At 43.1% G+C, this 22,487-nt stretch overlaps 1 protein-coding gene across 1 annotated transcript; it reads right to left on the bottom strand.

The window, feature by feature from the left end:
- Positions 1–4,927: 4,927 nt before the first annotated feature.
- Positions 4,928–5,221, bottom strand: LOC129487336 (small cysteine and glycine repeat-containing protein 9-like). Its single transcript, XM_055287908.1, has one exon. The coding sequence runs from the start codon at positions 5,219–5,221 to the stop codon at positions 4,928–4,930; it is 294 nt and encodes a 97-aa protein (XP_055143883.1).
- Between the last annotated feature and the right edge of the window lie 17,266 nt (positions 5,222–22,487).

Below are 22,487 nucleotides of genomic sequence, written 5' to 3'. Positions count from 1 at the left end.
CTATTGTGAAAGATAGAAAAAACAACACAAAAATTAAGACATTTGTGATTATGTAAATGACTATAGCCTTGTGATTGCTGACTATGGTATAAATGTGTTAAGTATTTTTTTTAAACGGACTGACTCATGTTCATTAAGTATTTTTGTGAGATTTTTGGATGCCTGTCTAGGTAAGAAAACCGTGGGATTAAAGTTAAACTTTGAAAATGTTTTCATTTTGTAGTAAGTCATATTTACAAATATTAAAAATCATGATTCTTTTCTTCATTCGAATGCTTTCAAGGGAAGTCTTGTGTCTCTCTGTATTGTTCATGTTAAAAACTCTAGAGTTTCTCAGAGGACCACAAGACCAAATGAAAGATGCTCTTATATGACTGTGATTCAGATCAGTCTTTCTCCAATTTCTAAAATGTAGCAAACACGAATATCAGATAAATCTGCAACCACCCTAGGTTTTGGCTCTCCCTGATGTAATGACACAGAACACAGACCTTGGTATGGGAGGTCAAATCCTACACCTGCCACATGCTAATTGTGCGAATCTCAACAAGCGCTTTAACTTCTGTGATCTTTGCTTTCCTCAACTATAAAAATGAAAACCAATAATAATTTTCCCTGAACTAGATTGATTTGAGAATTGAATCCTTTAGAGAAGCAAAAGCTTTTTGCTTAAGCTTGAAAATTCCGAAGGCTTTAAAAATAACTATAATTATATACCTACATCCCTTGGATAACAACATGGATTATTGCAAAAATGTTGATTCTTCCCTCATCAATCTATGAGCTTTTCTATAATTTCAAAGTCTAAAGACGCTGTTTTCCTGTGATGAAATGATCCTAGAGCGTATGTATGTGTAAGGTGAACACACCTTACACTGCACTACAGAAACCTAAACAAAAAGCTTATGTGGACACAGGAAAAATAGATGGATAATTTGAAAAAAAAAAAAAAAAAGAAATGAGAAAGGACTTTCTGCAAATAGACATAAAAGCCTATTACAGAGCTAAAATAATGAAGACAGTGTGCCCCAGCATAAAAAATACATAGAAAGATCAATGTAACATACTGTTAATAGAATACCTGAAACTAATCTACTATAACTAATTCAAATGCCTAAGGAAATTTGGAATAAGCAAAAATATTACTGGGTGTCTCCAGCAAGGGACTATGCATTGTTTATAGTACATCCTTCTGGGTTTTCTGATGTTAGCCTTCTACTGCCTTTGAGCTATTTCATAACTCTGTAATAGAGAACTGAAAACAATGCAGAAAACTAATGGGAATACCAAGAAATGATAATAATGCAATTGATTCTTGTCTATGGACATGCAAATGAATTCTGTTTTGTGGAGGGACAATCAATGACATGATTCACTGAAATTAAGAACCATGCTTGGTAAAATTTCCAACCATCAAAATGGAATCTTCTCTTAATTTACTATCTATTGCTTTCCTAGAAACTTCACCATTCATTAATTTTTTTTTTTTTTTTTTTTTTTTTTTGAGACGGAGTCTTTCTCTGTCCCCCAGACTGGAGTGCAGTGGCGTGATCTCGGCTCACTGCAAGCTCTGCCTCCCGGGTTCACGCCATTCTCCTGCCTCAGCCTCCCGAGTAGCTGGGACTACAGGCACCCGCCAACACGCCCGGCTAATTTTTTGGATTTTTAAGTAGAGACAGGGTTTCACCATGTTAGCCAGGATGGTCTCGATCTCCTGACCTCGTGATCCGCCCGCCTCGGCCTCCCAAAGTGCTGGGATTACAGGCTTGAGCCACCACGCCCGGCCTGAAACTTCACTATACATTAAGCTAATGTGAAAAATACTCTGTTTATATGTAGAGTGGAGTTAATTATAAGTTTCAATAATTATACACAGGGACTTCATTTATTTGAATGCCAAAGAGACTTTTGAAAATCATATGTGTCACAAAACAAGCCTTTGTTGTGGGGACATCCTGTGTACAGCAGGATCTACTATCCCCGCACCTGCCCAATAGATACCAGTAGTGTACTCCCGATTGTGACAACCAAAAACCACTTCTACAAATTCCCAAGCACCCCACAGGGACAGTACCACCTCCTGGAAAGCCACTAGTTTATTTTATTTTATTTTATTATTTTATTTTATTTTATTTTATTATTTTATTTTATTTTATTTTATTTTTCAAGACAGAGTCTCACTCTGTCGCCCAGGCTGGAGTGCAGTGGCGCGATCTTGGCTCACTGCAACCTCAGCTTCCCGGGTTCAAGCGCTTCTTGTGCCTCAGCCTCCCAAGCAGCTGGGATCACAGGTGCACACCACCACGCCTGGCTAATATTTATATTTTAGTAGAGATTGGGTCCCTCCATGTTGCCCAGGATGGTCTCAAACTCCTGACCTCGGGTGATCCACCTGCCTTGGCCTCCCAAAGTGCTGGGATTACAGGTGTGAGCCACGGCACCCAGCCGAGAGCCACTAGTTTAAATAAAGAGGTATGGATTCCAAAGTTTCCATGTATATTTATACTAGTAAAGCATAGGGTCCTACAAAAATTGGCTAATGGGGCTCACAGTTCTTTTTTTTTTTTTTGAGACGGAGTCTCGCTCTGTCACCCAGGCTGGAGTGCAGTGGCGCAATCTCGGCTCACTGCAAGCTCCGCCTCCCGGGTTCACGCCATTCTCCTGCCTCAGCCTCTCCGAGTAGCTGGGACTACAGGCGCCCGCCACCACGCCCGGCTAATTTTTTGTGTTTTTAGTAGAGACGGGGTTTCACCGTGGTCTCGATCTCCTGACCTCGTGATCCGCCCGCCTCGGCCTCCCAAAGTGCTGGGATTACAAGCGTGACAGTGACACTGAACATGTCGTTCATATTAATTATTTGCCCTTGGAGGTCATGTAAGTGCTCTTGGTTTCTGTGTTCATATTTGTTAACCAACTCTACAACATAACAAAGGTTACTTTGCTGTTAGTATAATCTTAATAGTCACAAATGCTTTGGTCAACTCACCTGGTATTCAAATTCAATGTAAGTAAAAGACTGAGTACTCAACCTTAGTCACTCCCGGGGAGAGGCGCCTCATATTGCATCTTTACTTAATTAACTAAATAAACTGATCGTAGTTCCTTTCCTCTTTGGAATACACCAGTAGAGGGAAACATGCCTTTGGAAAAGCACCAAAAATACTCTTCGTTCTATTGGCTACAAGTTTTTAGTCCTTTGCAGTTTTTTCACTTTTAATAAAGTTTGAAGATGCTGGGCACTGTGGCTCAAGCTTGTAATCACAGCACTTTGGGAGGCTGAGGCAGGAGGATCACTTGAGCCCAGGAGTTCAAGATTAGCCTCGGCAATATAGCAAGGTCTTGTGTCCACAAAAAATCAGAAGAAATTAGCCGAGCCCGGTGGTGTGCACCTGTCGTCCCAGCTATTTGGGAGGCTGAGGAGGGAGGATCACTTGAACCCACAAGTTCAAGCCTGCAGCGAGCCGTGACCACGACACTGCACTCCAGCCTGGGTGACAGAGTGAGACCCAGTATCAAAAATAAATAAATAAAAGAAAAATATAGTTAGAAATAAAAAATAAGGTAGAAAAAATATGAGAATGTAGGTTTGCTTTGTAAGAGATAGTAGTTTTGTGGCTCATGGGAATACCCTATGGAGAAACAATTTAAGGGGTTTGGTTTGTACACAAAACAACTCTTAAGACAACAACCACAAAAACAAGAGTTCACAGACAAAGTACAGAAATAAGGGAATAGAAAAGGCAAGAGAATAACCATCCTTAGAAAAAATGATAGGCCATTTTTCTAGCTTGTTTAGACCTGCCTTTTGTTTACAGTTTGACGTGGACTTATGTGAAATAGTTAGATTTGTTTTGAGGAAGTTGCATCTGGAGAGGTGCATGGTTCCTTTTTGACAAGTAAGCTGGGTCTTGGGGTCTTTAGAAGAACAGGGGTACGTGGTAGCAGGTGTGGAAATACCTGAGGGAAGTGCCAATCTCAGGAGATGGAGAAAGGGCAGGTGGCAGGGAGGCCAAGTCCCCAGAGGCCTGGTGGTGGCCTCCCCGGCAGCCCTGTGCTGGCATTGCGGTCTGATCATGGTGCGTCTGTCACTCAACTTGTTCAAGGAGATAGAAATCTCTCTCTCTTTTTTTGTTTTTCTTTTGAGGTAGAGTCTCACTCTTTTTGCTCAGGCTGGAGTGCAGTGGTGCTATCTCGACTCACTGCAACCTCTGCCTCCCGGCTTCAATCAATTCTCCTGACTCAGCCTCCCAATTAGCTGGAACTACGGGCACGCACTACCACATCTGGCTAATTTTTGTATTTGTAGTGGAGACAGGGTTTCACCATGTTGGCCAGGCTGATCTTGAACTCCTGACCTCAAGTGATCCACCTGCCTCAGCCTCCCAAAGTGCTGGGATTACAGGTGTGAGCCAACGTAAGAAATCTCTTACGTTCCCCCTGTTGACGTGGCAGAATAAAAACAGAAGCACTTAGGGTTGTTGACATTGTTTTATTAGGGAAATAAGCAGTAGCTATGTGGTGACTGGAAACAAAACTCATAGAAAAGGTGGGAAATGGTGCCCATGCAGGTGCAGAGAAGTAGAAACACAAAGGTGGAGGCCATCTGAATATCCAGGAAACAGAACGCTTGGGATCATGACCCTCTTGGCTGGGCTCAGCGAGGCGGACTGATCTTTAGGGATGAGTCTGGGGTTGTATTTTGGTAATGGCCATTTCCTATTTGGATTTTTTGTTTAATAAAAAGATTTTAAACCACTAGGTTCAAAGAGGGGGTTATAGAGTCCAAAGGAGCAAGTCCCTGGACACCCAGGTGATACCAGATAGGGAGGTCTGGGAGAGAAGCAGGCAGGGGCATGGGGGAAAGTCTCATTACCTGGAGAAAGCAGGACCCAGCACCTCAGTCTAGAAGCAGAGCCAGGCCGGCCGCCTAGCAGCAGCATTGCTTCTGGCAGCAGCACTTCTGCTGGCAACAGCCCTTCCCACAGCCACAGCCACATGAGCTGCAGGTGCGGCGGCAGCAGCAGATCACAGGTGTGCTGCAGCAGCCCCCACAGCAGCCGTGGCAGCAGGGGCAGCAGCTGGAGCAGCAGCCCACCCGGTAGCACCTGCAGGTGGTGCAGCTGCCACAGCCACCACCACAGCCACCACCACAGCCACCACCACAGCCACCACCACAGCCACCATCGCAGCCACCACAACTTCCACAACCACAGCAACCCATGGTGTCAGTAGAGAAGACTCGAGGGAAGTAAGGAGGGAGGACTCAGGAGAGGTGAGGAGGTCTGCTGCCTCCTCCTCCTGGGGGAGGTCCTTATGTATCATTCTGAGGATGGTGATGGAGTGACCCAGGGCACACGACAAAGAGCTACTTCCTTGTTACTCTTTATTCCAGTATGTGTAAAGGAATCTAGAGTTCTTTCTCATCTATATCCACTCTGGAAACATTTGGCTTTAAAAAAGAGTTACAGTTTAGAAGAAATTTTTCTAAAATTTTAAAGCTCCTGTTTACATATGAAGAACCAGGCTTCAAAGATTAAAAAAGGAAAAACTCAGAAGATGTGATATACAAGAAAGGGGGATATGAATGCCTTCTGACTCAGTAGGATATGGGGACAAGAAGAGAAAGAAAAATAGAGGTAGAAGAAATATGTTGATGTGTATCTCATCCTCTTCCTGGGATGGCCTGCTCAACTTCAGAGAGTGACCCCCAAGCCTCCCCCTGATCCCATGTGGAATGGAAGAGACCCAGAACGTCTCCTTGCACAATGGAACAGAGAGGACAGCTGAGCAAGCTGGCTGATGAGGTGCCAGGGTGTCACCATGGCAGGAGTGAAATGAGGAAGGAACCAAGGGCCTCAGGCGGCCAGGCAGGACCAGGATCAGTGGAGAATGCAGCCCATCTTCCAGGCTATTGGCAGCACCAGAGAGAACCAGATGGAGACTGTGTTCTCAAGGAACGACCACAAGGTCTTGACTGGGGCCAGAGAAGAGATTCTACTGTTCTGTGGGCCGCTTAGCTCTATTCCATTATCATATCCACAGATTGTATCTAAATATCCCTGTTGTCTTCTGTACCATTGTTTGGCAGATTGACTGCACAGGGAATTGTGTATTACTCAAAGTAAATTATCACCACCTTTAGACACACAGTTGAAAGTACACATCCTTCTGACAGTGAGTAACATGGAAACATCATTCATTACATATTATATAACCCATACCTGAAGTATTAACTTGCACAGAAAAAGATAGTGCCATGGATGGATAAAATAGAATTCTAGAAATTACAGCTGTAACTTGTGTAATTGAAATACATTAAGTGGTGTACCAACTAGATTTTCCTTTGAATTTTGAATTCTGTTAGAGTTACCATCTGTTATGGACTGAATTGTGTCCTTCCAAAACTCATATGTGAAAGCCCCAACTCCCAATGTGATTGTAGTTGGAGACAGGGCCCTTAAGGACATAATTAAAGTCAAATAAGGGTGGTGCCCTAGTCCTACAGGACTGGTGTTCCTATAAAAAGAGGAAAAGATTCCAGAGCTCTTTCTATCTGACAGAGAAAAGATCAGGTGAAGACACAGTAAGAAGGCAGTTTTCTACAAGACTGGAAGAGAAGTCTCACCAGACCTGAATCCTGATGGCATCTTGATCTCAGACTTCCAGTTTCCAGAACTTTAAGAAAATCAATTTCTTTTGGTGTTTAAGCCACCCAATCTGTTGTATTTTGTTACAGCAATGCAAGCTAATATACTGTCTCCCTGGTTTCTCCCACTGTAGTCCTAAAGCGTAAGCCTTGATTCAGATTACAGGGAAATCTCAAGAAAAAGTGCTAGATCTTTAATCAGTTTCTGAAGATAGACAGGACTTTGTCTGTACCCTCAAGGTATTAAACAAAAAGAAAAAAATACTACTCTACAGCAGGAGACTATAGGAACATTTGTCTGTTAAAAAGAGATCCTGGTATCTTTCTTGGTGACATGTAAGAGTGAAGTTTCTTTCTTTTGTTTTTGTTTTTGTTTTTTTTTGTTTGAGATGGAGTCTCACTCTATTGCCCAGGCTGGCATGCAATGGTGTGATTTCAGCTCACTGCAACCTCCGCCTCCCAGATTCAAGTGATTCTCCTGCCTCAGCCTCCCGAGTAGCTGGGATTACAAGCGTGTATCACCATGCCCGGCTCTTTTTTTTTTTTTTTTTTTTTGGTAGTGACGGGGTTTCACCATGTTGGCCAGGCTGGTCTTGACCTCCTGACCTCAGGTGATTCACCCACCTCGGCCTCCCAAAGTGCTGAGATTACGGGCGTGAGCCACCATGCGCAGCTCAAGGACAGACTTTTGAAGAAATACAATTATTTAGAGAAGAATGAGCACGCACAGTGGTCTAAGGAGAGGACAGAGGGGAAAAGTAGGAAAACAGAAAGGGTTTGGCTGCCCAGGGAAGGGAATGTTTGAAGCAGGAAGAAGTGATCAGTAGTGGCCAATGAAAATGAGAAATCAAGTGACAGGCTGTGGAATGTTTTCACTGCAGTTGCAAACATGGCGGTTATTTTTGACCTCAGCAAGAGATGTTTCTATTTAGGAGACAGGATACCTTCAGGTGAGATTTAAAATGAGAGGGAGGAGAGCAGATAGAGACAGTCAATGTAGAAAACTTGCTCAGGGGGTTTGTCTTTGATGAAGGAAGAGAGGTCAGACTGTCATTGAGGAGTGTTGCCGAATCAAGAGAGGATTTTCTAAAATGGAAGATGTCAAATAAATTTTTAAATAAGGAGAGTCAATTTAAGTAAAAGAAATGAAATATTTATTTTTGTAAACAAAAAAAAAAATGTAGTGCAAATGTGCTCAGAGTGGGAAGGAGCGGGAATTCCAGGTCCCAATGAAGGGACTGGCCCTAGTGAGAAGGAACGGCTGCCTCGCGTTACAGAGTGGTGACATGGTGAGCGGAGGCAGATGGAGAGTAGTTTGCATGTTGCTGGGAGCTTGAGGGAGATGGCATCTGGTGGCTTCCTTTTTCTCTATAAAGTAGGTTATAGTCTCTGGGAATGAAGGCAGAGTAGGGGAATTTGAGGATTGAGAAATACAGACACAGTGTAATATGGCCCAGATGGAGAGGAAGAACCAGCCAGCTGGGAACAGTGGCTCACACCTGTAATCCCAGCACTTTGGGAGGCCAAGGAGGGTGGATCACGAGATCAGGAGATCGAGACTATCCTGGCTAACACGGTGAAACCCCGTCTCTACTAAAAATACAAGAAATTAGCTGGGTGTGGTGGCATGCACCTGTAGTCCCAGCTACTTGGGAGACTGAGGCAGGGGAATCGCTTGAACCCAGGAAGTGGAGGTTGCAGTGAGCCAAGATTGCACCACTGTACTCCAGCCTGGGTGACAGAGTGCGACTCCATCTCGAAATAATAATAAATAACTAGGCAACTAGAGAAACCTCACAGGACTGCCTGATTAAATCCCACTTGAGGCTGGTGATTGTGAGCTTATGATGGAATTATTTTGCTTTATTGTGTGACTTTCTCTAGCAAGCAGATCAAAGATTTTTCCTGGGATTGGTTTTTTCCCATACAGATGTGACTGAAACACGGGGAGTCCATGGAGCTTTGGGCATTGGTGTGATTGCTGTAGAGGAAATAAGGGAAGTGAAGAAAGGACAGGCAGGGAGGTTGGGAGGAGAACAAGGATGTCCCGATAACACTGAAGAATGGTCCCGTGTAACTAGATGATCAAGTAAGCAAAAAGGCAAGGTCCCTGTAGACAGAGCCAGGTGACACAGTTCCTTACATTGGAGGGAGGACAGGATGTGGCCACAAGAATGGGGAGCTGAGGCAGAGTGGAAAGGGAGTCTAGAAATGAGGGGATTGAGGAACAGAAAAGACAAGATGTATCACATGTGGATACTGAAAAACTGCAAGATAATGGCAGGACCTAGGATGGAGAATTGATGCCAAAGGGTGTGATGACTGAGGAAGACGGATCAGGGAGTCAGTAGATGTCAGCGCCGAGGAGACAGTGCTCTAGCTGACTGAGTTTCAAATAGATTGACATTTTCATTTTCTCCCAAGGAGTTGGGAATAATTGTCTGGAGGCAGCAATGAGAAGCAAGGGCAATATCAATGACACATCTAAGTTCCCAAGATCATAGCTAGAAAGTGATGATGCTGACATTTGAGCTCAAGAACCTGAAAAAGAGGCCTGTTGCAGAGGCTGACGCCTGCAATCCCAGTACTTTGGGAGGCTGAGACAGGTGGGTTGCTTGAGCCCAGGAGTTTGACACTAGCCTGGGAATCATGATGAAACCCTGTCTCTACTACAAAAAAATACAAAAATTAGCCAGGCATGGTGGCGTGTGCCTGTAGTCCCAGCTACTTGGGAGGCTGAGGTGAGAAGATTGCTTGAGCTTGGGGAAGTCAAGGCTGCAGTGAGCTGTGAGCTGTGAATGCACCACTGCACTCCAGCCTGTGCAACAGAGTAAGACCCTGTCAAAAAAAAAAAAATCCTCAAAAGGCAGCATTATTACTCTCCTTGTCAGTTGTGGGGGCTGGCTTCCATCTCCCTTCTCCTTTAAGACCATCTACTCTACCTTCATGTCTGTATTTTTTCCTCATCACCTCCTCTTTCTAAGGAGACTGTTATTCTGTTTATTCTATGAGATTTATTTCTTCTGACTTTCTCCCACCAAATTCAGAGGACAGAAGTGCTAGAGTAGGCAAAGAGACAAGAAAAGGCAGAGGAATTTCAGCATCTCCAGGTCTCTGAAAAGCATGAGAGCATGAGGAAGAAAAGACAGGAAGCTCAGTTCCAAGCTCAGCCTTGGAGTTGTGCAGCAACACGTGGTCAGATGAGATAGAAATATAATGGAAGAAAAAAGAGGGCGGGCTTCCTGGAGCACAGAAAATGGCTGACCCCAGTAAGCCTCCTAAGTGACTCTGCAGATAGATTTTCCTCATTTATTTGCACAGGAAAGACTAGGAAACCTCAGAAGTATCCCACAAAAAAAAGAGCATCTCCCCACTTTCTGTGAAGTCAAAGTAGATGGGAAGCAGCCAGTGTCAATTCAACCACTGACAGATTTTTCTCCTTATCAGCTTTGCTCTTTACGGGTGTAATTCAGTTTCTGACTGTCATTGCCACCTACTCCATGTAAGCAAGAGTTTGGTTGATATAAATTGGAACAGTAATTACTTTAAGGAAGACAAGAATTCATCTAATGGGTCTCCAAGAAGGGCTATTTCACCTGGGTCCACCTTGTGCAGGGCAGAGCTGGTGGCAGCCAGTGTGGTGTGATCTGGAAGGTCATCCCCCTAAAGCTGTCCACCCCTGGGCGCTGGATTCCACCCAAGGCCACTCACTCTCTCCTGATAAGCATCCAACCTTCCTTCAAAGTGACATTACCCAGAGGACTGGCTGATCGTGACTAGGGAGTAAGTGTAAATGCATTTATCAGAAGACATTTATTTCTCACTGGAGACAGGACTGACTGCCATTTAAGAATATCAGAAGGCAGGTGTTTAACACATCAGTTGTTTAGCACATTACGTTTCTTTTCAGGCTTTCTTTTCTATCTAGGACCACACACACTCCACTCCCCACCTCCACTGCCTCGCGGTCAGCAGGAGAGGAGGGGCCCTGTGGCTCAGGAACAGACAATGAAACCCGGTGATCCTCAGTGGAGGAGGGGAAGGTGGGCCTTATGGAAGGTGTGTGAACTTCAAAATCTCATTTGAAAGGTCCTGTACTTCATGTCTGTTGGCATCACCACCACCACCATCACCTTCTAGAGTCTCCTCCTGCCTTTGTGGAAGAAACCTGGGATGATGTTGCCTGGATTCCCTTCCCTGTATGACTGTAGGTCAGTCTGACAATGAGAACATTTCTGTGAAATTTGGAGAGTGGAAAATTAAAATGGCCAGTATTCTCCAAGGCAGCTACCTTAATTACAGTCAAACCCAGCATAGATTTCCTTCTCAGAGAGGCCTTGGATAAATATAAATACACCTTACCTTAATAATATTTAAATTCAAACTCCCTGAAGCCTAGAAGGATATTCTCTAACATAACCAGAGTAAATAAAAATAAAATACCGGCCAGGCATGGTGACTCACGCCTATAATCCCAGCACTTTGGGAGGCAGAGGCGGGCAGATCACCTGAGGTTAGGAGTTGGAGACCAGCCTGACCAACATGGAGAAACCCCGTCTCTACTAAAAATACAAAATTAGCTGGGTGTAGTGGTGCATGCCTGTAATCCCAGCTACTCGGGAGGCTGAGACAGGAGAATCACTTGAACCTGGGAGGCGGATGTTTCAGTAAGCCGAGATCGTGCCATTGCACTCCAGCCTGGGCAACAAAGCAAAACTCCATCTCAAAAAAATAAAATAAAATAAAATAAAATGCCATTACATTTAAAAGGCAAAAGATGTACACAATTTGAAGAGAAACCAGAGTATACAATATCATTACATTTAAACAATTACTAGAAAGTGTCAGATGTTGCACTTTTATTATTTTATTTTTTGAGCCAGGGTCTCACTCTGTCATCCAGGCTGGAGTGCAATGGCACAGTCATGGCTCTCTGTAGCCTCAACTTCCCAGGCTCAGGTGATCCTCCCACCTCAGCATAGGTGTAGTGTAGGTCTAGGTATAATCTTAGCTGTGTAGCTAGGACCCAGGCGCCCGCCACAACACTCGGCTACTTTTTGTATTTTTTCGTAGAGATGAGGCTTTGCCATGTTGCCTGAGCTGGTCTTGAACTCATGGGCTCAAAAGATCCGCCTGCCCCGACCTCCCAAATTGCTAGGATTACAGGTGTGAGCTACCGCGCCTGGCCAGATACTGCACTTTCAAATCCAGAAGTGCAAGTGGAAATTTTTCTGTAAATGTATATAATGTTCACATTATCTGGGTACTGTTAGAACCATTTAATAAAAGATACCAGTTCTTACCATTTTAACATATTTAACATTTTATATATATATATATATATATATAAAATGTGTTATGTATACTTATATATCAATATGTTGGTTCCATTTCTCTGGAGAACTCTGTCTGATAGAATAGCCAATCTTATGTTATATACTTTGAAAATATTAATTCATCCAGTGTATGTTCACTGAGCACCTACAAAGTACTAGGGATATAGCAGACACTAAGATAGATAAAGTCCCTTCTGTTCTAGCTCTATTTTAGAGAGAAGAAGCAAACAAAAAATAATTAAGCATACAACAGGTGGTGACAAAGCAAGGTACAAAAATAGAGAGTGACCCAAGGAGGCCCATTTTGGAGAGTGGTCTGGGAGGTCCTCTTTAATAAGGTGGTATTTAAACACTCTGCATGCAGTGAGGAGGCAAGGCTGCAGGTGCCTGGAGTAAGAGCGTTCTAACAGGTGGAATAGGAAGACCCAAGGCCCGAAGACGGAGTGCATTTGACTGGCCTGGGTATTGTCATTGCACACAGAACTGCAGGTAATAATATTTTGGTCCTACAGAAAGTACCCTGGGCTACAGTCTGGAGACAGGTCCTGTCACTACATAGCAGTCATTTTTCTCTTCCAGTTTTTTTTTTTTTTTTAATTTTTTTTTATTTTTTTTTTTTTTTATTATACTTTAGGGTTTTAGGGTACATGTGCACAATGTGCAGGTTTGTTACATATGTATCCATGTGCCATGTTGATTTCCTGCACCCATTAACTCGTCATTTAGCATTAGGTGTATCTCCTAATGCTGTCCCTCCCCCCTCCCCCCACCCCACAACAGTCCCAGGAGCGTGATGTTCCCCTTCCTGTGTCCATGAGTTCTCATTGTTCAATTCCCACCTATGAGTGAGAACATGCGGTGTTTGGTTTTTTGTCCTTGCGATAGTTTACTGAGAATGATGTTTTCCAGTTTCATCCATGTCCCTACAAAGGACACGAACTCATCATTTTTTATGGCTGCATAGTATTCCATGGTGTATATGTGCCACATTTTCTTAATCCAGTCTATCGTTGTTGGACATTTGGGTTGGTTCCAACTCTTTGCTATTGTGAATAGTGCCACAATAAACATACGTGTGCATGTGTCTTTATAGCAGCATGATTTATAGTCCTTTTGGTATATACCCAGTAATGGGATGGCTGGGTCAAATGGTATTTCTAGTTCTAGATCCCTGAGGAATCGCCACACTGACTTCCACAATGGTTGAACTAGTTTACAGTCCCACCAACAGTGTAAAAGTGTTCCTATTTCTCCACATCCTCTCCAGCACCTGTTGTTTCCTGATTTTTTAATGATGGCCATTCTAACTGGTGTGAGATGGTATCTCACTGTGGTTTTGATTTGCATTTCTCTGATGGCCAGTGATGAGGAGCATTTCTTCATGTGTTTTTTGGCTGCATAAATGTCTTCTTTTGAGAAGTGTCTGTTCATGTCCTCTGCCCACTTTTTGATGGGGTTGTTTGTTTTTTTCTTGTAAATTTGTTTGAGTTCATTGTAGATTCTGGATATTAGCCCTTTGTCAGATGAGTAGGTTGCAAAAATTTTCTCCCATTGTGTAGGTTGCCTGTTCACTCTGATGATAGTTTCTTTTGCAGTGCAGAAGCTCTTTAGTTTAATGAGATCCCATTTGTCGATTTTGGCTTTTGTTGCCATTGCTTTTGGTGTTTTAGACATGAAGTCCTTGCCCACGCCTATGTCCTGAATGGTATTGCCTAGGTTTTCTTGTAGGATTTTAATGGTTTTAGGTCTAACATATAAGTCTTTAATCCATCTTGAATTAATTTTTGTATAAGGTGTAAGGAAGGGATCCAGTTGCAGCTTTCTACATATGGCTAGCCAGTTTTCCCAGCACCATTTATTAAATAGGGAATCCTTTCCCCATTTCTTGTTTTTGTCAGGTTTGTCAAAGATCAGATAGTTGTAGCTATGCAGCATCATTTCTGAGGGCTCTGTTCTGTTCCATTGATCTATGTCTCTGTTGTGGTACCAGTACCATGCTGTTTTGGTTACTGTAGCCTTGTAGTATAGTTTAAAGTCAGGTAGCGTGATGCCTCCAGCTTTGTTCTTTTGGCTTAGGATTGACTTGGCAATGCGGGCTCTTTTTTGGTTCCATATGAACTTTAAAGTAGTTTTTTCCAATTCTGTGAAGAAAGTCATTGGTAGCTTGATGGGGATGGCATTGAATCTATAAATTACCTTGGGCAGTATGGCCATTTTCACGATATTGATTCTTCCAACCCATGAGCATGGAATGTTCTTCCATTTGTTTGTATCCTCTTTTATTTCATTGAGCAGTGGTTTGTAGTTCTCCTTGAAGAGGTCCTTCACATCCCTTGTAAGTTGGATTCCTAGGTATTTTATTCTCTTTGAAGCAATTGTGAATGGGAGTTCACTCATGATTTGGCTCTCTGTTTGTCTGTTATTGGTGTACAAGAATGCTTGTGATTTTTGTACATTAATTTTGTATCCTGAGACTTTGCTGAAGTTGCTAATCAGCTTAAGGAGATTTTGGGCTGAGACAATGGGGTTTTCTAGATATACAATCATGTCATCTGCAAACAAGGACAATTTGACTTCCTCTTTTCCTAATTGAATACCCTTTATTTCCTTCTCCTGCCTGATTGCTCTGGCCAGAACTTCCAGCACTATGTTGAATGGGAGCGGTGAGAGAGGGCATCCCTGTCTTGTGCCAGTTTTCAGAGGGAATGCTTCCAGTTTTTGCCCATTCAGTATGATATTGGCTGTGGGTTTGTGGTAGATAGCTCTTATTATTTTGAGATATGTCCCATCAATACCTAATTTATTGAGAGTTTTTAGCATGAAGGGTTGTTGAATTTTGTCAAAGGCCTTTTCTGCATCTATTGAGATAATCATGTGGTTTTTGTCTTTGGTTCTGTTTATATGCTGGATTACATTTATTGATTTGCGTATGTTGAACCAGCCTTGCATCCCAGGGATGAAGCCCACTTGATCATGGTGGATAAGCTTTTTGATGTGCTGCTGGATTCGGTTTCCCAGTATTTTATTGAGGATTTTTGTATCAATGTTCATCAAGGATATTGGTCTGAAATTCTCTTTTTTGGTTATGTCTCTGCCAGGTTTTGGTATCAGGACGATGCTGGCTTCGTAAAATGTGCTAGGGAGGATTCCCTCTTTTTTCTATCGATTGGAATAGTTTCAGAAGGAATGGTACCAGTTCCTCCTTGTACCTCTGGTAGAATTCAGCTGTGAATCCATCAGGTCCTGGACTCTTTTTGGTTGGTAAGCTATTGATTATTGCCACAATTTCAGAACCTGTTATTGGTCTATTCAGAGATTCAACTTCTTCCTGGTTTAGTCTTGGGAGGGTGTATTTGTCGAGGAATTTATCCATTTCTTCTAGATTTTCTAGTTTATTTGCATAGAGGTGTTTGTAGTATTCTCTGATGGTAGATTGTATTTCTGTGGGATCGGTGGTGATATCCCCTTTTTCGTTTTTTATTGCATCTATTTGATTCTTCTCTCTTTTCTTCTTTATTAGTCTTGCTAGCGGTCCATCAATTTTGTTGATCTTTTCAAAAAACCAGCTCCTGGATTCATTAATTTTTTGAAGGGTTTTTTGTGTCTCTATTTCCTTCAGTTCTGCTCTGATTTTAGTTATTTCTAGCCTTCTGCTAGCTTTTGAATGTGTTTGCTCTTGCTTTTCTAGTTCTTTTAATTGTGATGTTAGGCTGTCAATTTTGGATCTTTCCTGCTTTCTCTTGTGGGCATTTAGTGCTATAAATTTCCCTCTACACACTGCTTTGAACGTGTCCCAGAGATTCTGGTATGTTGTGTCTTTGTTCTCGTTGGTTTCAAAGAACATCTTTATTTCTGCCTTCATTTCATTATGTACCCAATAGTCATTCAGGAGCAGGTTGTTCAGTTTCCATGTAGTTGAGCGGTTTTGACTGAGTTTCTTAATCCTGAGTTCTAGTTTGATTGCACTGTGGTCTGAGAGACAGTTTGTTATAATCTCTGTTCTTTTACATTTGCTGAAAAGAGCTTTACTTCCAACTATGTGGTCAATTTTGGAATAGGTGTGGTGTGGTGCTGAAAAAAATGTATATTCTGTTGATTTGGGGTGGAGAGTTCTGTAGATGTCTATTAGGTCCACTTTATGTAGAGCTTAGTTCAATTCCTGGATATCCTTGTTAACTTTCTGTCTCATTGATCTGTCTAATGCTGACAGTGGGGTGTTAAAATCTCCCATTATTATTGTGTGGGAGTTTAAGTCCCTTTGTAGGTCACTGAGGACTTGCTTTATGAATCTGGGTGCTCCTGTGTTGGGTGCATATATATTTAGGATAGTTAGCTCTTCTTGTTGAATTGATCCCTTTACCATTATGTAATGGCCTTCTTTGTCTCTTTTGATCTTTGTTGGTTTAAAGTCTATTTTATCAGAGACTAGGATTGCAACCCCTGCCTTTTTTTGTTTTCCAGTTGCTTGATAGATCTTCCTCCATCCCTTTATTTTGAGTCTATGTGTGTCTCTGCACGTGAGATGGGTTTCCTGAATACAGCACACTGATGGGTCCTGACTCCTTATCCAGTTTGCCAGTCTGTGTCTTTTGATTGGAGCATTTAGCCCATTTACATTTAACGTGAATATTGTTATGTGTGAATCTGATCCTGTCATTATGATGTTAATTGGTTATTTTGCTCGTTAGTTGCTATAGTTTCTTCCTAGCCTTGATGGTCTTTACAATTTGGCATGTTTTTGCAGGGGCTGGTACCGGTCGTTCCTTTCCATGTTTAGTGCTTCCTTCAGGAGCTCTTTTAGGGCAGGCCTGGTGGTGACAAAATCACTCAGCATTTGCTTGTCTGTAAAGTATTTTATTTCTCCTTCACTTATGAAGCTTAGTTTGGCGGGATAGGAAATTCTGGGTTGAAAATTCTTTTCTTTAAGAATGTTGAATATCGGCCCCCACTCTCTTCTGGCTTGTAGAGTTTCTGCTGAGAGATCAGCTGTTAGTCTGATGGGCTTCCCTTTGTGGGTAACCCGACCTTTCTCTCTGGCTGCCCTTAACATTTTTTCCTTCATTTCAACTTTGGTGAATCTGACAATTATGTGTCTTGGAGTTGCCCTTCTCGAGGAGTATCTTTGTGGCGTTCTCTGTATTTCCTGAATCTGAATGCTGGCCTGCCTTGCTAGATTGGGGAAGTTCTCCTGGATAATATCTTGCAGAGTGTTTTCCAACTTGGTTCCATTCTCCCCATCATTTTCAGGTACACCAATCAGACGTAGGTTTGGTCTTTTCACATAGTCCCAAATTTCTTGGAGGCTTTGTTCATTTCTTTTTATTCTTTTTTCTCTAAACTTCCCTTCTCTCTTCATTTCATTCATTTCATCTTCTATCAGCGATACCCTTTCTTCCAGTTGATCGCATCTGCTACTGAGGCTTCTGCATTCTTCGCGTAGTTCTCGAAACTTGGCTTTCAGCTCCATCATCTCCTTTAAGCCCTTCTCTCCATTGGTTATTCTAGTTATCCATTCTTCTAATTTTTTTTCAAAGTTTTTAACTTCTTTGCTATTGTTTTGAATTTCCTCTCGTAGCTCAGAGTAGTTTGATTGTCTGAAGCCTTCTTCTCTCAACTCATCAAAGTCATCCTCCATCCAGCTTTGTTCCGTTGCTGGTGAGGAACTGCGTTCCTTTGGAGGAGGAGAGGTGCTCTGTTTTTTAGAGTTTCCAGTTTTTTTGGTCTGTTTTTTCCCCATCTTTGTGGTTTTGTCTACTTTTTGTCTTCGATGATGGTGATGTACAGATGGGTTTTTGGTGTGGATGTCCTTTCTGTTTGTTAATTTTCCTTCTACCAGACAAGACCCTCAGCTGCAGGTCTGTTGGAGTTTACTAGAGGTCCACTCCAGACCCTGTTTGGCTGGGTGTCAGCACCGGTGGCTGCAGAACAGCGGATTTTTGTGAGACCACAAATTCAGCTGTCTGATAGTTCCTCTGAAAGTTTTGTCTCAGAGGAGTACCCGGTTGAATGAGGTGTCAGTCTGTCCCTACTGGGGGGGTGCCTCCCAGTTAGGCTGCTCAGGGGTGAGGGACCCACTTTAGGAGGCAGTCTGTCCGTTCTCAGATCTCCAGCTGCGTGCTGGGAGAACCACTACTCTCTTCAAAGCTGTCAGTCAGACAGGGACATTTAAAGCTGTGGAGGTTCTCGCTGAGTTTTTGGTTGTCTGTGCCCTGCCCCCAGAGGTGGAGCCTACAGAGGCAGGCAGGCCTCCTTGAGCTGTGGTGGGCTCCACCCAGTTCGAGCTTCCTGGCTGCTTTGTTAACCTAAGCAAGCCTGGGCAATGGCGGGCGCCCCTCCCCCAGCCTCGTTGCCGCCTTGCAGCGTGATCTCAGACTGCTGTGCTAGCAATCAGCGAGACTCTGTGGGCATAGGACCCTCCGAGCCAGGTGCGGGACACAATCTCCTAGTGTGCCGTTTTCCAGGCCCGTTGGAAAAGCGCAGTATTAGGATGGGACTGACCCGATATTCCAGGTGCCGTCTGTTTCCCCTTTCTTTGACTAGGAAAGGGAACTCCCTGACCCCTTGCGCTTCCCGAGTGAGGCAATGCCTCGCCCTGCTTCGGCTCGCGCACAGTGCGCTTCACCAACTGTCCTGCACCCACTGTTAGGCACTCCCTAGTGAGATGAAACCGGTACCTCAAGCAGAAATGCAGAAATCACCCGTCTTCTGTGTCGCTGGGGCTGGGAGCTGGAGACCGGAGCTGTTCCTATTCGGCCATCTTCTCTCTTCCAGTTTTTAATTCCTTATGGAAAAGATGAAGAATCAGGACCAGGTAGGTGTTTCCTGTCCAAAATACCCAAAAGGGATTTTCCTCCCACAGCGGTCCTGCCTTCCGCCTCCTCCTCCCAGTGGTTTCCAATGTACAAATATAGGCTGTAAGGAACATTTTCATAAAGGAGTCTTATGTAACTTTAACTCAGGGTTTCCAGCTTTATTTGTTCTCAAACCCTATTTCTACTACTAACAACACTGGAGTCACTGAAAACACGTTTAGAAACAGCTCAAAGAGCAAATTTGTCTCTAACGTTCTCTGAATAATGGAAAATAAAATTGTACACCTCAACAGCCTCAGCTCTCCAGCTAATAAATATGTATGATTTTAAAATAAAAAGGCTGGGCGTGGTGGCTCATGCCTGTAACCCCAGCACTTTGGGAGGCCGAGGCGGGCGGATCACATGAGGTCAGGAGTTCGAGACCAGCCTGGCCAACATGGTGAAACCCCATCTCTACCAAAAATATGAAATTAGCCAGGAGTGGTGGCTCATGCCTGTAATCCCAGCTACTTGGTAGGCTGAGGCGAGAGAATCACTTGAACCCAGGAGGCAGAGGTTGCAGTGAGCCGAGATCGTGCCATTACACTCCAGCCTGGGCAAAAAGAGTGAAACTCCATCTCAAAAAAATAAGTAAAGAAAATAAAAAGACAGGAGAGAGAGAGCAAACTTTTAACTTCTTTTTAGCAGCAGAACCTTTTCTACCTACAAATGCCTACATGAAACATCCGTAAACAGAATATAAAACCTTTGTCTGGATTCAGTGTGAAGTCAAGCTGCTCTCCATCGCAGTAGCTGTAATCACACTGCCCTCTAGTGTAACCCTCGGGGGAATTACAGCTAAAATGACTACAGAAATCTCTTTCTAACTTTCAGCCCGAGAGCTGGCCCAGACGGCTGTGAGCTACGCAGTGGTTCTCAAGGTGAGGTCCACAACCAGCAGCAGCAGCAGCAACACCTGGGAATTTGTTAGAAATAAAAAATTTTGGTTTCACACCCTCCCCACAAGTCCCACTGAGTCAATAACTGGGGATGAGCTTAGCCAAGCAGTCCTTAATCCCTCCAGATGAGGAACAAAATCATGGCTCAGCCCAGCACCCACAGGTAATTTTTTTTTTTTAGACAGAGTCCACTGCGTCACCCAGGCTGGAGTGCAGTGGCATGATATTGGCTCACTGCAACCTCCGCCTCCTGGGTTCAAGTGATTCTCCTGCCTCAGCCTCCTGAGTAGCTGGGACTACAGGCATGCGCCCCCATGCCCAGCTGATTTTTATATTTTTTAGTAGAGACGGGGTTTCACTATGTTGGCCAGGCTGGTCTCGAAGTTCTGACCTTGGAATCCGCCTGCCTCGGCCTCCCAAAGTGCTGGGATTACAAGCGTGAGCCACTGCACCTGGCCAGGGGTAGTAATTTTTTGTACCATGTTGTGTTCAATTAAGAACAAAAAAGCAGGCTCAGGGCAGCCTATTGAAAACCAGAAAGTTCATAAACAGAAGAGTTTCTATGCTTAGCATTTGTTCAGCAGTTTTCACTTGATGCTGTGCTTTCAGATTCAATAGGAGTTACATCCACCCCAGCAATAAATACCACTAGACCCAATTTCTTTGTACCACTGCCAGGAATAACAAAAGGTTCTAGAATAGACCTAGTCATCTTTTCTTTAAAAATTTCTGCCTGTGGGGGTAATGCTAGTTGTGAAAAACAGGTTTTGTATTGAGAAGTAGAGGTGAAAATTCTGTAAAACTAGCCTGTGTTTAACATATATACAGTTTGGTATTTCCAGCTCAAGTGTTTGTTCTGGCCAGCCATGCAGCAACTACGCTCTGTTCGTGACCGGGGAGACTGGATGAAAGTACATGCATGAATCAGCGCAATTTCCCCACAACTGCAAAAAAAAAAAAAAAAGTAACTTTCTTCCTTCCAGTCATCCTTCTTCCTTCTCCAAATGCTGCCTGAGCACTTAGGGTGGATGAAGCCTGTGTTAGCAGAAAGCATGGATCCTGCCCAGGGTTCCCTTGGAGCATCAGCCTCCCAAGCAAGACACATCTTATTTCTACCATGTTACACTTGTTCCCAAATATGATAACTTGATAAAGAAGAGAGACCTGTAAAAAAGACAGCAATGGTTACAAACATTTGAATCTCAGAGGGGAAAATCAATATAAAATAAATTACAAATCAAGTAATGACTAAACTATTTAAAAATGTATACATTTTTATATGAAAATTGCAATTTTCTTAAAAAGGCAGGTCACCTAAAAGGGTTAAGCACCCATTTATCATGTCTGCATTTCATATAGTATCTAGTTTTTAAAAATAACACTGTAGGCCAGGCATGGTAGCTCATGCCTATAATCCCAGCACTTTGGGAGGCCGAGGTGAGAAGTCAGGAGTTTGAGACCAGCCTGGTCAACATAGTGAAACCCCGCATCTACTAAAAATACAAAACTTAGCCAGGCGTGGTGGCATGCACCTGTAATCCCAGCTACTTGGGAGGCTGAGGCAGGAGAATCGCTTGAACCTGGGAGGCGGAGGTTGCAGTGAGGCGAGATTGCGCCATTGCACTCCAGCCTGGGCGACAGAGCAAGACTCTGTCTCAAAACAAACAAACAAACAAATAAATAAATAAATAACATTGTAGTCCTTTATGTGAACATCTAAGTTTTCAAACAACCACCATATCGGGTATAATAACATTTATTACCTAGCTAAAGATAACAAAAACAAACTGGAAAATTTCACTCCATATGTAAATATAGACTCATCTGTCCTATTTGTATTTAACAATAATGAAAGTATTGATACATGGAAAATCAGAATAGAGTAGATTTACATGAAATATTTTTAATGTGACATTAATCTCACATTTTGTGCAACTGATTAAAAATTCAAATTAGTTGTACCAGAATCTGTGTCAGCTTCCTAGGGTGGCTTTAATGACATACCATAAATACTGGTTGGATTAAAACAACATAAGTTTATTGTCTCACAGCTTTGGAGGCTAGAAGTCTGAATTCAAGATGTCAACAGGGCCATGTACCCTCTGAAACCTATCGGGGAGAGCCCTTCCTTGCATCTTTCAGCTTCTAGTGTTTACCAGCAATTCTCAGTGTTGCATGTCGTGTAGATCCACCATTCTAATCTCTGCCTTGGTCTTCACATGGCCGTCTTCTCACTGTCAGGTCTGTCTCTGTGTCTCTTTTCCCTTTCTTATAAGGACACCAAGTCATTGGATTAAGAACACACCCTACTCCACCATGACTTTATCATAACCTAACTAATTACATCTACAACAACCCTATTTTCAAATAAAGTCACATTCTGAGATGCTGGGGGTTAGGACTTCAACGTGTCTTTCTGGGGGACACAAGCAACCCATAATAGTCTTCCCCTTTGTCCCAGAATTCATGTCTTTCCCACATGCAAAATATATCCACCTCTTCCAAATATTCCCAAAAGTCTTAACCATTCCAGTGTCAACTCTAAGGCCAAAATTTCATCTAAATGTCATGAACTCAAAGTCCCAAATGTTGTCATCTACATCACTGATGGCTGAGACTCAGAGTATGAATCACCCTGGGGAAAACTTCTCTTCATCCGTGAACCCGTGAAGTCAGACAATGAGTCATCTGCTTACACAATACAATAGCTATGCCTAGGACAGACATTTTCATTCCAAAAGGGAGAAATTGGAAA

The sequence above is a fragment of the Symphalangus syndactylus genome, chromosome 8 (genome assembly GCF_028878055.3).
Source record: "Symphalangus syndactylus isolate Jambi chromosome 8, NHGRI_mSymSyn1-v2.1_pri, whole genome shotgun sequence".
Lineage (NCBI taxonomy): Eukaryota > Metazoa > Chordata > Mammalia > Primates > Hylobatidae > Symphalangus > Symphalangus syndactylus.
Note: the sequence above shows the minus strand (reverse complement) of the source record. Positions and strands in the feature narration are given on the sequence as shown.